This window comes from Tupaia chinensis, unplaced genomic scaffold, assembly GCF_000334495.1.
Source record: "Tupaia chinensis unplaced genomic scaffold, TupChi_1.0 Scaffold000527_1, whole genome shotgun sequence".
NCBI classification, from domain to species: Eukaryota; Metazoa; Chordata; class Mammalia; order Scandentia; family Tupaiidae; genus Tupaia; species Tupaia belangeri.
Genome location: NW_006160040.1, coordinates 6040074 through 6053773, shown reverse-complemented (window position 1 = coordinate 6053773; position 13700 = coordinate 6040074). Strand labels below are relative to the sequence as shown.

General features: G+C 38.0%; 1 protein-coding gene across 5 annotated transcripts in view; it reads left to right on the top strand.

Moving 5' to 3' along the window:
- The window catches only part of CDK19 (cyclin dependent kinase 19), a 163707-nt gene that overhangs the window by 94285 nt on the left and 55722 nt on the right, over positions 1-13700 (top strand). For 3 of the 5 annotated variants that reach the window (XM_014591042.2, XM_014591043.2, XM_027775142.1), the window contains 2 exons: positions 4773-4883; positions 6746-6886. The exons of 1 other annotated variant lie outside the window; for it this stretch is intronic. In XM_014591042.2, coding sequence (XP_014446528.1) covers positions 4773-4883; positions 6746-6886 — 252 coding nt within the window. Of the gene's footprint in view, positions 1-4772; positions 4884-6745; positions 6887-13700 lie in introns of those variants that run through there. One more of the 5 variants, XM_014591045.2, reaches the window with a different exon arrangement.

The following is a 13700-nucleotide window of genomic DNA, read 5'->3' as shown; positions in this document are numbered from 1 at the left end:
CCGCCTGGCATTGTGGGCATGCATGCACATATGGCTGGCATGATTTTCAAGCCACCGAGTCTGGGACTCAAATTGCAGTCAGCCATGTGAGAGTTTAATGCCTTAACCACCATGCCATCTGCTTGCCCCAATTCAGTCTTTACATTATTAACCGATGAAAAATGGGTACCCTTTAAAGTTTTTTTCCTCCCAGTTTTGCTGTGCACTCAACAGAGAGAGAGAGAGATGGACCCCTGGGAGAGGATGGAAGATTTTTTTTTTAAGATTAGGAAATAAGGCTGGCCCTGTAGCCTAGTGGTTGAAGGAGCCTGATCCTGTATGATGATCACAATTTAAGTCCCAGCTCCAGTGGCTTGAAAAACATGCTGGACACATGTGCATGTGTGCCCAAATCCCAACGGTATGGAGAAATAGAGAAGGGATACAGCAAGACCAGCTGCACTGGGGATACTTTCTTCTTCCTCTCTCTCTCTGTCTCTGATGAGTGCACAAGTCTTCTGATAATTTAAAAAAGATGGGGAAACAAAAGGAAGTCAGAAGGAGTCACATCTGGATTGAAAGATAGATGCCTAATGATTTCCCACGTAAACTCTCGCATAGTTGTCCTTGTGTGATGAGAAGGAAGAGTAGAGCATTGTCGTGGTGGAGAATGTTAGGGTGATCTCTGCCATATGTTAGGGTAGTCTTGGTGGCGGGCTGTGAAAGAATTCACAAACACAGAAAAGTGGATAGAAAAGAATTTATTCACTTTCTGATAGTGGAAAGGGGCTGGATGGGAGAGTTATGTTGTCCTTAAAGGGTGACGACCAGGAACTTTATTGGTTCTTAAAGGAGAGAGGTTTATGGTTGGTTAATTAGAGCAGTTCTGGAATAGGATGCCTGTTAATCTTCCCCAATCTCTGCACTGTTTCTTCACTATCTTTGGTTGTCATGTTCAATCATTTTGATCTATAGTATATTTGGAGGTTTGTTGATGTTTCAGTATCAACAAGAGGGGTGTCTCTATATTTGAAAGTAGAAACGGGGGTGGGGGAGAAGCCATTTTTGGAGGTCAGTGAGGGGTCAACTAGCCCAGGAAGAAAAAGGGAGGAGGAGAAGAAGGCATGTTTGAAGCACCTGGGAGTTTTAATAAGCCTTCCCAATTAAGACATCAGTGAGACACTGAGCTAACCCTTCCCAATCCCTAATGTGCTTAGGAGACTTTTAACCCTTTCAGAGAATTAACTCTTTGGTGATGCTTTTCCAAGTGTTTTTCTGCTATGTTTTGGCTAACTTTCTCAAAATAGATGTTACCATTCCTTGCTCTCCCAAAAGTCAGTAAGGAAAATGCCTTTAGCATCCCAAAAAGCAGTTGCCATAACCTTTGCTTTTGACTGGCTCTTCTGCTTTTTCTTTGACTGGGCCACTTCTACTTCTTGGCAGCCACTGCGTTGACTGTGCTTTGTCTTCAGGATCATACTGATAAAGCCATAGTTCATCTCTTATTATAATTCTTCAAAGAAATTCTTCAAATTCTTGATCCTCCTTGTTTAGAATTTCTATCAAAAGCTCTGCTCTTGTCTGCAGCTGATCTATCTGGGTGCAACAGTTTTGGTACCCATAGAGCAGAAAGTTCGCTTAACTGTAATTTTCCAGAGTTGTTAAGCTGAACCAATTGAGATGTCTGTGGTGCTGGCTATTGTTTATACTGTTAGTCGTCTGTCCTCTTCAATTAGAGCAGGAACAAGATTAATTTTCTAGGAAATTGATGTGGATAGTCTGCCATTGTGGGTGTCATCTTCAAAATCATCTTGTCCCTTCTTAAAGAGAGTTATCTATTTTTGAACTGCTGATTTCTTTGAGGCACTGTCTCTATAAAGTTTTCATAAAGTGTCAGTAATTGCTCCCTTCTTCCAGGCAAACTTTTACTGTGAAAAACCATATATTTGATGTTTGTTCTTGCTTCAGTTTTAGTGGAATTCATGTTGCTCTGTTAGAGGCTCTTTTCAAATAGATGTCTTAAAGGTCCTTTGATGTCTTATTCAAACTAGATCCTGTTTAGACACATTATAACAAATTAGGAAAATTTTATTTTGGTGCAGAAAATTGGAAATTGATGCATAATTTTTTTCATAATACAATACACATTTTTCATGAAAAATTTTTTAGACCCCTGTATCTTATGCTTTTTTTTGTGTAAGGGAAGATAAATACATATATTCATATATAGTTTTATTTGCATAAAGAAACACTGGGAAGATTAACAAGCAACTAGAAAGTTGTTACCTCCAGGTGGCAGGAGGAGGAGTACTAGTGGGACATCTTAGTATGTATGTATCCTTGCATGACGGATCTTCAAAGGATCGCAGAAAATGGATATCATGAAAATGCTGTGTGGATTTAATTTTTTTTTTCTATAGGGCAGGTGTGCTCACAAGAAAGAGAAAGAGAGAGAGAGAGAGAGAGAGAGAGAGAAAGCATTACACACACATACCCTCCCCCCAGGAGAGGGATGGCCAGATCTTAGTTCCTTTTCTTTCATCCTCCTATCAGGATTTTTGGGCACTCATGCACATGCACTTAATGTGTTTTTCAAATTGCCGGGTCCAGAACTCGAACCACGCAGTTGGTCGTATGGAATCCATTCACCTTAACCACCATGCCCCTGGCTGGTTTGGTCTCAAACAGTTTTTGCACCAGAATAAACTTATACTTTAATTACATTTTCCATGAACATTTGCCATCCCCTCATTTATGCTCTTGGTTTTTGAAGCATGTAATTTATTACCTACTCAAAATTATTTTTTAACACGAAACTTAAAATAGATTCATTGTAGATTGTTGTCACAGAGAACATACTTTTTCAGAGATGTTGATTTGACTAATCACTAATGACTCTCTTAACCTCCCCACTGAGAGTAGTACTGATAGGTATTCCTGATTTTCTTCCCTTTTTTAGTAGTTCTGTTTTTACCGTATAGACCCAGGAAATACAGCTGAAACCCTGAGGCAGGTCATGAAAGGTGGAAAGTGGCTGTGGTAGCCCAGCCCATCCTAGCTCTTATATCTTGTCTGTGTTTCAGGACATCTGGGTTTGAGGCAGAACACAGGGAGTCATATCCTGGAATTATACCCAGCTTATAGCTGGTAGAGTCCTTTCAGGCAAGATCCTTAAGGTGTAGATTAACAGAAAGAGCTGCAGTCTAGACCCAAAATGGGAGAATTAAGGAAGCAATCCATTTGTCATCGAAAATAGCGAAGAAATAGGCAACTCCAAAGTAATTGAATAAAAATTCCAGAGTTGGCATTCAAATAATTTTTACATGATTCCAGCACAGACACTTAAGGTGTCAAGTTATTAGAATAGGTAAGCAGTTTAATTTTCTGTCTCTTCTATCTACTTAAATGTCTATCTTACCTACTACAGTGTGGGAATCAAGGACAAAGACTTCAGCCATATTGGAAAAAGAATAGACTTTGGAATCAGGAAGATCTATTTAAATCTAAACCCTTTCTCTCTAACTTTGGTCAAGTAATTTTTATCACACAGGACCTCAGATTCCGTGTGCATTAAATGTTAGAAGGATTGGGGGACCAGCAGTTAGCGTAATGGCTATGTCGCTGGACTCCCACGTAGTCGACCATGGTCCGCGTTCCGTACTCGGTGGCTTAAAACTCATGCCGGGCGCGTGTGCGTGCGTGCCCAAGATCCCGAGAGGAGAATGGAGGAGAAGGAATTGCGGTGTGACCATCCCCCCTGGGGGATGATTTTTCACTTTCTGTCTCTCTGTCTCTCTCTGTCTGTCTGGCGAGCGCACGCTCCCTATAGCAAAAACCTCTCCAAAAAAAAAAAAATGTTATAAGGATTAAGTGAGAGAAAAACATCTGTATATAATCATCTGGAACTTAAAAGTATTTAATAGTTTTCTTCCTTTTCCCTTTTGTGATTTCCAGAGCTTTGCATTTAAAAGGTATTCAAAATGTTTATAAAATTGAGTATTTTTCTCTCTACCTATTATATCTGAACCCTGAGTTAAGGACAGCCTGAAGCAGGCTTATTTATAAGGCTTTTACCTTGAGCAGTTAATGTCATTGTTACTAAATATTTTATCAAGAGACTGTTAGGTGCCAAGTGCTGAGTATTCACTTGCTCATTTGGTCTGTTTCCTCCTCATTGTCCAGCTTGAAGCTTGTACTCTGTGAAGGCCTTTTTATTCTATTTGCAGGGCCTCTTCTCAACTCCAGCTTTTATCAGTAGGTATGAGAGTCATTCCCTTATACTCATGACTCTTCCAGAAAACCCCATTCACACGCTCTAGGCATAGATACATGTAGGAAGTGTTAAATATCTTTCCTTCCTTTGACAGATATTTATTGAGTGCCAGTACCGTGCTAGGATGATTACAAACGGTATTAATACACGATTCCTGCCTCCTAAGGAGCTATACCTCTAGCAAAAACAAAACAAAAACAAAAACACAGGTACCAAAATATAATTAACTTTTTAGTGATAACAATATTACTTTTGTTTGTCATTTTACATTTTACCATTTAGAATGGTCTCATTTTAAAAACATACCCATGTACATAGAAGAAAGGATTGGAAAGACACACACCAAGATACTGACAGAGCTTAACTCAGGTGTGGTTTCTGGCTGGTAATTTTTTTCTTCCATTTTGCCTACCTGAATTTTCTAAATTTTCAGTGGCTTTATTTTTGAAGTTATAAGAAAGTCACCATGCCCCCCTCCTTGTTAACAAAATAGTGACCTTCCTCTTTCTTTCATATTCAGCTTTTGCGAGAATTGAAGCACCCTAATGTGATCGCATTGCAGAAGGTGTTCCTTTCTCACAGTGACAGGAAGGTGTGGCTGCTGTTTGATTATGCAGAACACGACTTGTGGGTAAGTCTAGTCACTGTATATTTAGGATTATTTTAATAGGTATGGACCATATATGTATGTGATACATAGCACTAATGCACAGAAAGGAAACAGAATTTTGCCTGTTAACCAAAGTTCAAAATAAAAATAGTAAAAAAGGTTAGCAATAAACCAGTGTCTTACTGAGAAGATATTATTTGTAATGTCCCAAAATTTCACTTGAGAAAATTTTAATGAGACTAGGAGATTGTAATTTTATGTAAATAAGTTAGTAACAGTTTACTAATATGTATAGTGAAAATTACTTTTGTGATATGCACAGTACTATAATTATTTAGCTAGTAAATAGTAAATAGTTTCTCTTTCTAAGTTAAGGGCAACTTCTTGGAGCATTTTTTTTTTAAAGAGGTTTTTGCCATAGGGCATGTGCCCTTGCCTGAGAGAGAGACAGACAGAGATAGTGAGAAGGAAAGTGAGAAATCACTCCTCGTGGAAGGGATGGGGGTTGGCCATGCTTCAATCCCTTCTTCTCCATTTTCCTCCTGGGATCTTGAGCACACACGCACACGTGCCCAACTTTATTTTTCAAGCCATCAGGTCCAGGACTCAAACCATGGACTGCTATGTGGGAGTCTAGCAACATAACCACTATGTCAACTGCTGGCCCCCTCTGATAGCATTTTGCCATTTAAAACAGGCTCCACCAAGTACATTTGCAAACTTTAAGGATGTTTTATAAATATATGAAAGAATCAAAAAATTCTAATTCCTAATTTTAAAAATCAGGAGTAAGAAGCATTTTATTCAAGGACCTGATAAAATGTAAAAGAATTCAAGTTTGACATTAAGTTCAAATTATGGCTAATTAAATTTTAATTCAATATGATGTGGTTTGCCACCTATATCAATTATAAATCTGATTATTAATAACTTTAACAGACAGAAGGTGGAGGTTGGTGGGGGAAAAGTGTCATTTCTTCTTTCATTACAATATTTATATAACCTATGTTATAAAACGTGGATGTAAAAAATTTGAATATGATGATCCAGTTGTGTTCCTTTCAAAGGAATTGAAATCCCCACTCACTCTTCCTCTTCTTTTCTCATAATTTCCTATGCAATATTAACTTCTAGGACTATATTCTAATTTATTCTGTGCCTGAAAAAGGTGGAACTTTCTCAGTAATTCACATATATACATAGTTAGTGATACTCCTCAAATGAACTAAGTGCTAACTTTTTACTGAGTTCTAATGATTTGTAGTTTTTTCTGTTTTAATTCTTTCATTCTATCAGAAGAGAAGATGACTAATACTATTCTTAGTCAGCAATTTAAATATCAACCCCAGGTCAGCCAGTGGCATGGTGGTTAAGGCAGCTGGATCTTACGTGACTGACTGTGCAAATTGCGTTTTACATCTGACAACTTGAAAAATGCACTGAGTGTGTGTGCTTGTGTGCCCAAAATCAAGAAAGGAGAGAAAAATGGAGAGGGGATTGTGGTGTGACCATCCTCCATGGGAGGTACTTCCTCACTTTCTCTTTCTCTCTGTTTCTCTACCATGAGCGTGGATGCCCTCTTTTTTTATTTTATTTTTTTAAAGAAAGATAAATATCAACTCCTTTCACCCACCTTTTGGTCCTATTTAATGAAAACCTCAATGGTTTTAGTAAATCTAGTCATCATAGCCCCACATTAAACATATTTGCTCCCAAGATAGATTCAGTTTTGATTGATCTTTTTATTCATTTTATGTCATTATTGACCTTTAGTAATTAAGTAAAAAAATAGAGTATTTTTTACAGCCTTGATAATGTTTTATAGGTATAGATATTAGCAAAGACTATATATTATTATAATATGTTTTCTTTTTAAATTTTAGCATATTATTAAGTTTCATCGTGCATCAAAAGCAAATAAAAAGCCCATGCAGTTGCCAAGATCCATGGTTAAATCATTACTTTACCAGATTCTTGATGGTATCCATTATCTCCATGCAAATTGGGTGCTTCATAGAGACCTAGTAAGTATGTTTCTTTTCAATCCATCACTATTGGTAATGTTATAATAAAACATTAATTATAGCACGAACATATATTGAAAACATGCACAAGCAAAAAAGGACATAGAAATCACTCATAAGCATGCATAGTAAAGAACTTACCATTATTAAGAGTGAGTGTATATTATTCCAATATTTTTATGGATAGCTATAAACTATCAGTATGATTTTAAACAAATGATTAATATATAATTGTAATGGAATAGTCAGACATGAAAGAAATATGTTTTGATCTAGCTTGATCTTTGAATTGTTGCCCATCATTAACAAAAATATTAATTATTAAAGACTGAATTTTTGGGGCCGGCAGGTGGTGCAGTGACTAAGGGTGCTGGACTCCCACTTGGCTGACTGTGGTTCAAGTCCCGGATCTGGCAGCTTGCTTTCACTTGCCCTCTCTCGCTGTCTCTCTGTTTCTTTCTGGTCAAATTGAAATAAGTAAATAAATAAAATTGAGTAAAATAGTTCTTTAAAAAAAACTGAATTTTCATTTTTTTCCTTTAATACCTAAACTGAAATTATATTACATCTGATAAAAAGAATGTTATTATCAGTATTTACAATAAGTTAAAAAAGAACAAAATATCTTAACAGGTAGAATATACTTATTAGACAAATGAACTACAACTTAAATGTTTTATTTTTTTAAATTCAGTACATATATAGTAAATATTTATTAATATCAAATTATATGCTAGATATTCATGTTCACATTATTGTCATTTTAGTTTCTGTTGATGAGATTTTTTTGTTTGTCCTTAAGAGAAATGGATACTGAATAGCTGTAATCCTCATGAGTTTATCATTGTAGGTTTTATTTTGCCTTCCCCTTACCCATTAGATTTCATGGTCAGTTATTTCTTAGGCTTTTGAAAGTTCTGGGGCTATGGTGGGAATACATCTAGGTAGATTTCTGTTTTATTAAGAGGAGTATTATATAAAGGGATGAATAAAGAGACTGAATAGTATTCCTTGGTACCTTGTCAGTAAGGTCTAGTCATCTGATTTGACCACTTCTTTCTGTGGATATTGTAGTTAAATTGGGCCAAACGATAGTGACCACAGAAGACGCATTTACCACTTTAATGGAAGCATTAACTGTGAGGTTCTTCAAGACTTTACTATTAACCAGAAATTTACATGTTTTAAAGTGATTTGGAGGTATATGAAGTTGTCCTGTATCATGAGGCCTCCTTCAAATATGGGCTTTCAGGTTTTAATTTGCTATACACTTAATGTTGCCTACATGATCTCAAAGATGTATGTAATTATTTTTCCTTTTTTTTTTGTTTGTTTGTTCATTAAATTTTTGGTATAGAGCATGTGGGCTCTCCAAGGGTGGGCAGATCACTCCCCAGGGAAGATGGCCACACTGTAATACTTTCACATGCATGCTCAGTATATTTTCTAAGCCACTGGCTCTGGGACTTGAACTATGTAGTTAGCCATGGGGATCTAGCCACCCTAAACACCTGTTGGTCCTAGGAGTTATACATATATAGACACACACACACACATACATACATATATATATATATATATGTATGTATGTGTGTTTAACAATTTTGACTTTTTTTCATGGTAGAGCTGGCACATACAAGTGAGATATAGAGAGGGGAATGAGTATCCTCCACAGGGTCTGATCACACTGTGACCCCCTTTCTCCAGCCCTCCAGCCTCTCAGATCCTGGACACTCATGTGCATGCCCAGGCTAACTGGCCTTGGGATTCAAACCAAGGTTGCCTGGTGAGATTTGGCCTCTCTTGAGCAACACATTACCACTGAACCACAAAGCCAGCCCGCAAGTTACATTTTTCAGGTTATGGTCTTGTTTTAGTCATTCATCAGAATCCTTTATTGAGGATGAAATAATTTGAACTCTTTTCACTTATTAGACAGAATTGTATGTTTTGTTCTAAATAGCACAGTGCAACACATTTTATTTGTGATATTGTCCATTGTTTGTCCACTGGTACTAAAACTCAGTGTGAGCAGTGTTCTCCCACATAAACTTGCTGCTGCTTCAGTGTCCTTTATATTGGTTGTGGCATCACCCTCCTCCTAACCTAGAAACTTCCTTTATCTCTTTACAGACCCTTATTTCTACTCATATATCCACAACTTGCCAAGTTCTTTGAGTGTCATCTCCAAAAATTTCTATTTTCCCATTTCCATTCCTTGTACCCCATTCCTAGATCATACTTTTATAACCTCTGTTTTTGTATTATGGCACTGGACTCATAACTTGTTTCCTTGTCAACAATCTCTTTCTCTGCCATCTACTTTAGAGCTTCTAACAAAATATTTAGCTCCTGCTCGAGAACTTTGAAATAGTTCTTCATTGCTTACAGACTAAAGCTCTACTTCCTTATTTGGCTTGCAGAGTCTTACCAGATGTAATTCCAACTGTCTTTACAATTTTTCTCTATCTCTGTCATCTTTCACATACACTGTACTATTGAACTACTCATCGTTTGTGTATCCTCCTGCCTCACTGGCCCTTATTTCCTGTTGTAAAGCCCTTTATTTTAGCCTGATTCTGAGGCCCAGCAGTGAGGCACTGCTCAAGAGAAGCCAGATCCCACATGGAAAGCACAGTTTGAATCCCTGGCCTGGTCAGCTGTAAACATGCTGGTACTTGCATGAATGCCCAAGATCTAGATCAAATGAGTTGGAGGACCAGAGGAAGGAGGTTGAAGAGTGACCATACCCTAGGGAGAGTACTTGCTTCTTCTTCTCTCTCTCTCTCATGCACATGCACTCTATTGTGAGTAAAGGAAAAAAAATCAGAAACAACAACAAAAAATTTCTCCATCTCTACATATTGAAATACTGCCTGACTTTTAGGACCCAGCACAAACTTTCAAATGTACCATCAAATCCCTTTCTACTTGGAAATAATCTCTCCTTGTTCTTGGTTCCTGTTGTGTTCCATCTTTGCTTGTCTCAGGACATTTGTTTCTTGGTATTACAGTGATTTATATGTCTTAGACCATGTCCTGGACTGTGAACTCCTTGAGAGAGCTGCGTCTCCATCTAATTCTTTCTGTACCCCACTCTTCCTGCATATAATATGTGTTGAGCTATTTCCTCAGTGAGTGAATAGCAGTGAGAATATTGATTATTACAGCCTTTTTGTTGGGGGGAGGGGTCAAGCATTGGAACTCACTCTCCTCAGTGAATATTTATTGTTTTCTTGTTTGTGAAAAGTACAGACGGAAGGGACAGTGCAAATAAGACTGCATCAAAGGCCTTTTCAAGGAGCTTATAACCTGAGAGAAGAAGTGTGGCCTATACATAAATAATTGTAAGATCCATGAGAGTGAATGTGGCTTTGTGAGAGATACAGACTAAGTGCTGTTCAGGGTCAGAAGAGGTTCTGAATGAGGGATAAGGGAAAGCTTTAGTAAGCAGATGGTATTTGAGTTGGACTTGGGAGGATGAGTAGAATTTAAATAGAGATTTGCTAATGAGGGTGACCTAAGGAAGTGATGGATGTAAACTTCTGAGTCAAGAAAGCATTTGGATCTCGGAAAGGGTGTGCAGTCTGTCTCGCTCAGATATGGATATGTTGAATTGGGATAGTGTGAGGTAAGACCAGAAAGGTATGGAGGACCAGCCAAGGGGCATGGTGGTTAAAAAATGGCTGGATCTCACATGGCTGACTATGCAAATGCACTGGGCCTGTATGTCTCCAACAAGCACATATGTACCTTATAGCGAAAAAAAAAAAAAAAAAGTGTGTGGGTTGGAGCCTGATTGAGAAAGGCTGTAAATATCAGGCTAGGAAGTTTTGGAGGTCTTTGTATTTGTTTATTTGTTTAAGCACTGAAAGTTTATGAACAATTGAGTAAGTTTTTCTCCCAGTGAAGAAGCCACCACTGATTATTACCTCATCCTTAGCAGAAGGACCTAGTCCTTGTTCTACCCTAGTATAACACTTGTTTATCTTCCTTCACAAAACTCTATTAAAGATTGGAAGCTTTCTTTTTTTTTTTTTTTTAAAGAGAAAGATTAGCAAAACTCTATTAAAGATTGGAAACTTTCTTTTTTTTTTTTAAAGAGAAAGATTTTTGCTATAGGGCACATGCACTTGCCAAAGAGCTTGACAGAAAGTGAGTAATAACCCCTCCCAGGGGAGATGGCTACACCACAATTCCTTCTCCTCTGTTATCCTTTCAGGATTTGAGACACGCACGTGCACACATGCACACACACCCACATGAGTTTTAAGTCACTGGGTTCAAGACTTGAACCACCATGAACTATGTGGGAGTCCAATGATGTAACCATTACACCATCTGCTGGTCCCAAGATTGGAAACTTTCAACCATGAAGAATCTAGTCTGTGAAAGTCTCCTCAGTTCTTACCGATCATGAGTTCTGATGTATTGTCTGACTATATTGTCATAGTTTCAAAAGTAGAAGAGTTTAACTGTGTGTTTATGTAGATATATATTCTGTAGTAGGTACAGAAATGTTAACATATATTAAATATGAAAATGGTGTTAGAAGATTGGTAGAGACATTTGAAAAATTAATTTTTGTGAGCTTTAGAGTAGCATTATCAGGGCCATCAGGTGGTGTCGTGGTTCAGGTGCTGAACTCCAACATGGTCAGCCACAATTTGAGTCCTGGACTCAGTGGCTTGAAAATCATGCTGGACATGGGACCAGCAGTTAGCGTAATGGCTATGTCGCTAGACTCCCGTGGTTCGAGTCCCAGACTGGGTGGCTTAAACTCACGCTGGGCACATCTGTGTGCGTGCCCAAGATCTCGAGAGGAGAATGGAGGAGAAGGGATTGTGGCATGGCCATCCCTCCTGGGGGGGTTGATTTCTCACTTTCTGTCTCTCTGTCTCTCTCTGTCTTTCCAGTAAGTGCACGCACCCTATAGCAAACACCTCTCCAAAGAAAAAAATCATACCGGACATGTGTGTGCGTGTCCCAGATCCTTAGAGGACTATGGAGGGGAAGGGACTGTGGCTTGACCAAACCCCCAACCCTCTGTCTCTCTCTGGTGAGCACATGTACACTATGGCAAAAGCTTTTTTTTTTTAAAAAAAGAGTAATTTTAGGCAAGAGTAGCTTTTTTCTTTCTTTCTTTTTTTTTTTTTTTTTTTTTTTTAAAACTGCTTTATTTCCTATTGCTGTAAGATCTGGCTTTAGGGACCAGCAGTTAGTGTAATGGCTATGTCACTAGACTCCCATGTAGTCGACCGCGGTAGGCGTCCCGGACCTGGTGGCTTAAACTCACACTGGGCGCATGTGCATACACGTGTGTGCCCAAGATCCCGAGAGGAGAATGAAGGAGAAGGGGTTGTGGCGTGACCATCCCCCCTGGGGGGTGATTTCTTGCTTTCTGTCTCTCTTTCTCTCTCTGTCTGGCGAGCGCATGCGTCCTATAGCCAAAAAACAAAACAAAACAAAAAAAAAACAAAAAAAACCTCTCCAAAAAAAAGAACTGGCTTTACATTCTTTGTTCTTTGTTAGTAAGAATTGTTTCAAGTACTCATCATCTCTAAGTTTTCATTTGATGGGAGAAATCTGGAAAATTCGTACAATTGAAGGTTTTAGAGTAAATATAAACTTGTAGTTTAATAATATAACCAAAATAATTTAAAAATCAAATGAAAGCAAATGTGTTGGGCTTCACACAGAAACATTACATCATCAAAAAGGTTGGTGGTTTCTATCATGATTAATTTCATATCTGGAACAGTATTATAATTATGTCATTAAGATCCTAAAACTTAATACAGAAATAGAGAATTCAAATAAAGTCACCAAAAAGATTACTTAAATTGAGGAATTGCTTTAAAAGGAAAGGAAAAAGAGAGCTAAATATATTCATCTTGGCTGAGAGACAGTGAAGTAGAGACATAAGTCTATAAATATTTGGAACTTGTAAACACCAAGGGAAGATGTATTTTAATTTTACAGCAGGATATTACTAAGAGTAAGAAGATGAAATATAGGATGACTCACTTTTATGGGATTAGTATTCTGGTAGATTGGAAGAATACCAAGATGTAGTTTATCTCTTTTTCAAAATTATGAGCTTCTTGAGAGCTAGGTTCATATCTTACTAATTTTTATAATCCTAGTGTTGACATATTGTTTGTGCTCATAAGTTACTTGAATTGAATTTCAGCAGAGCATCTGGCAATTCACATTATTCTTTAGCAAAGATAGAGAAATCTCAGCTAAATGATAGTATTATTAAGTGGATTTATAGCTCCTTGGTTTCAGAATATTGCTCCTGAATCAGTGGCATAAAGTGAACTATCCATTAAGACTATTTCTTTTTCACTATCATAGCCCAGATTTTACTGAATGAAAGATTTGAATGCATACTCCACAGTCCTGACCCCTAGTTCTGTCTTTCAAAATATATTTGTGGGGGGACCAGCAGTTGCTGTAATAGCTATGTCGCTGGACTCCCATATAGTCGACTGTGGTCCGAATCCTGACCCAGTGGCTTAAACTCATGCCAGGCGCGTGTGTATGCGTGCCCAGGATCCTGAGAGGAGAATGAAAGAGAAGAACTGCGGTGTGGCCATCTCCCCTGGGGGGTGATTTCTCACTTCCTGTCTCTCTGTCTCTGTCTTTCTGGTGAGTGCACACCTCCACATAGCAAAAACCTCTAAAAAAATAACATATATATATATATATATATTTGTGGAGACTAGCAGGTGGCATAGTGGTTAAGATGCTGGACTTCCACGTGGCTGCATGGGTTGAGTCCCAGACCCAGCAGCTTGAAACTCACACC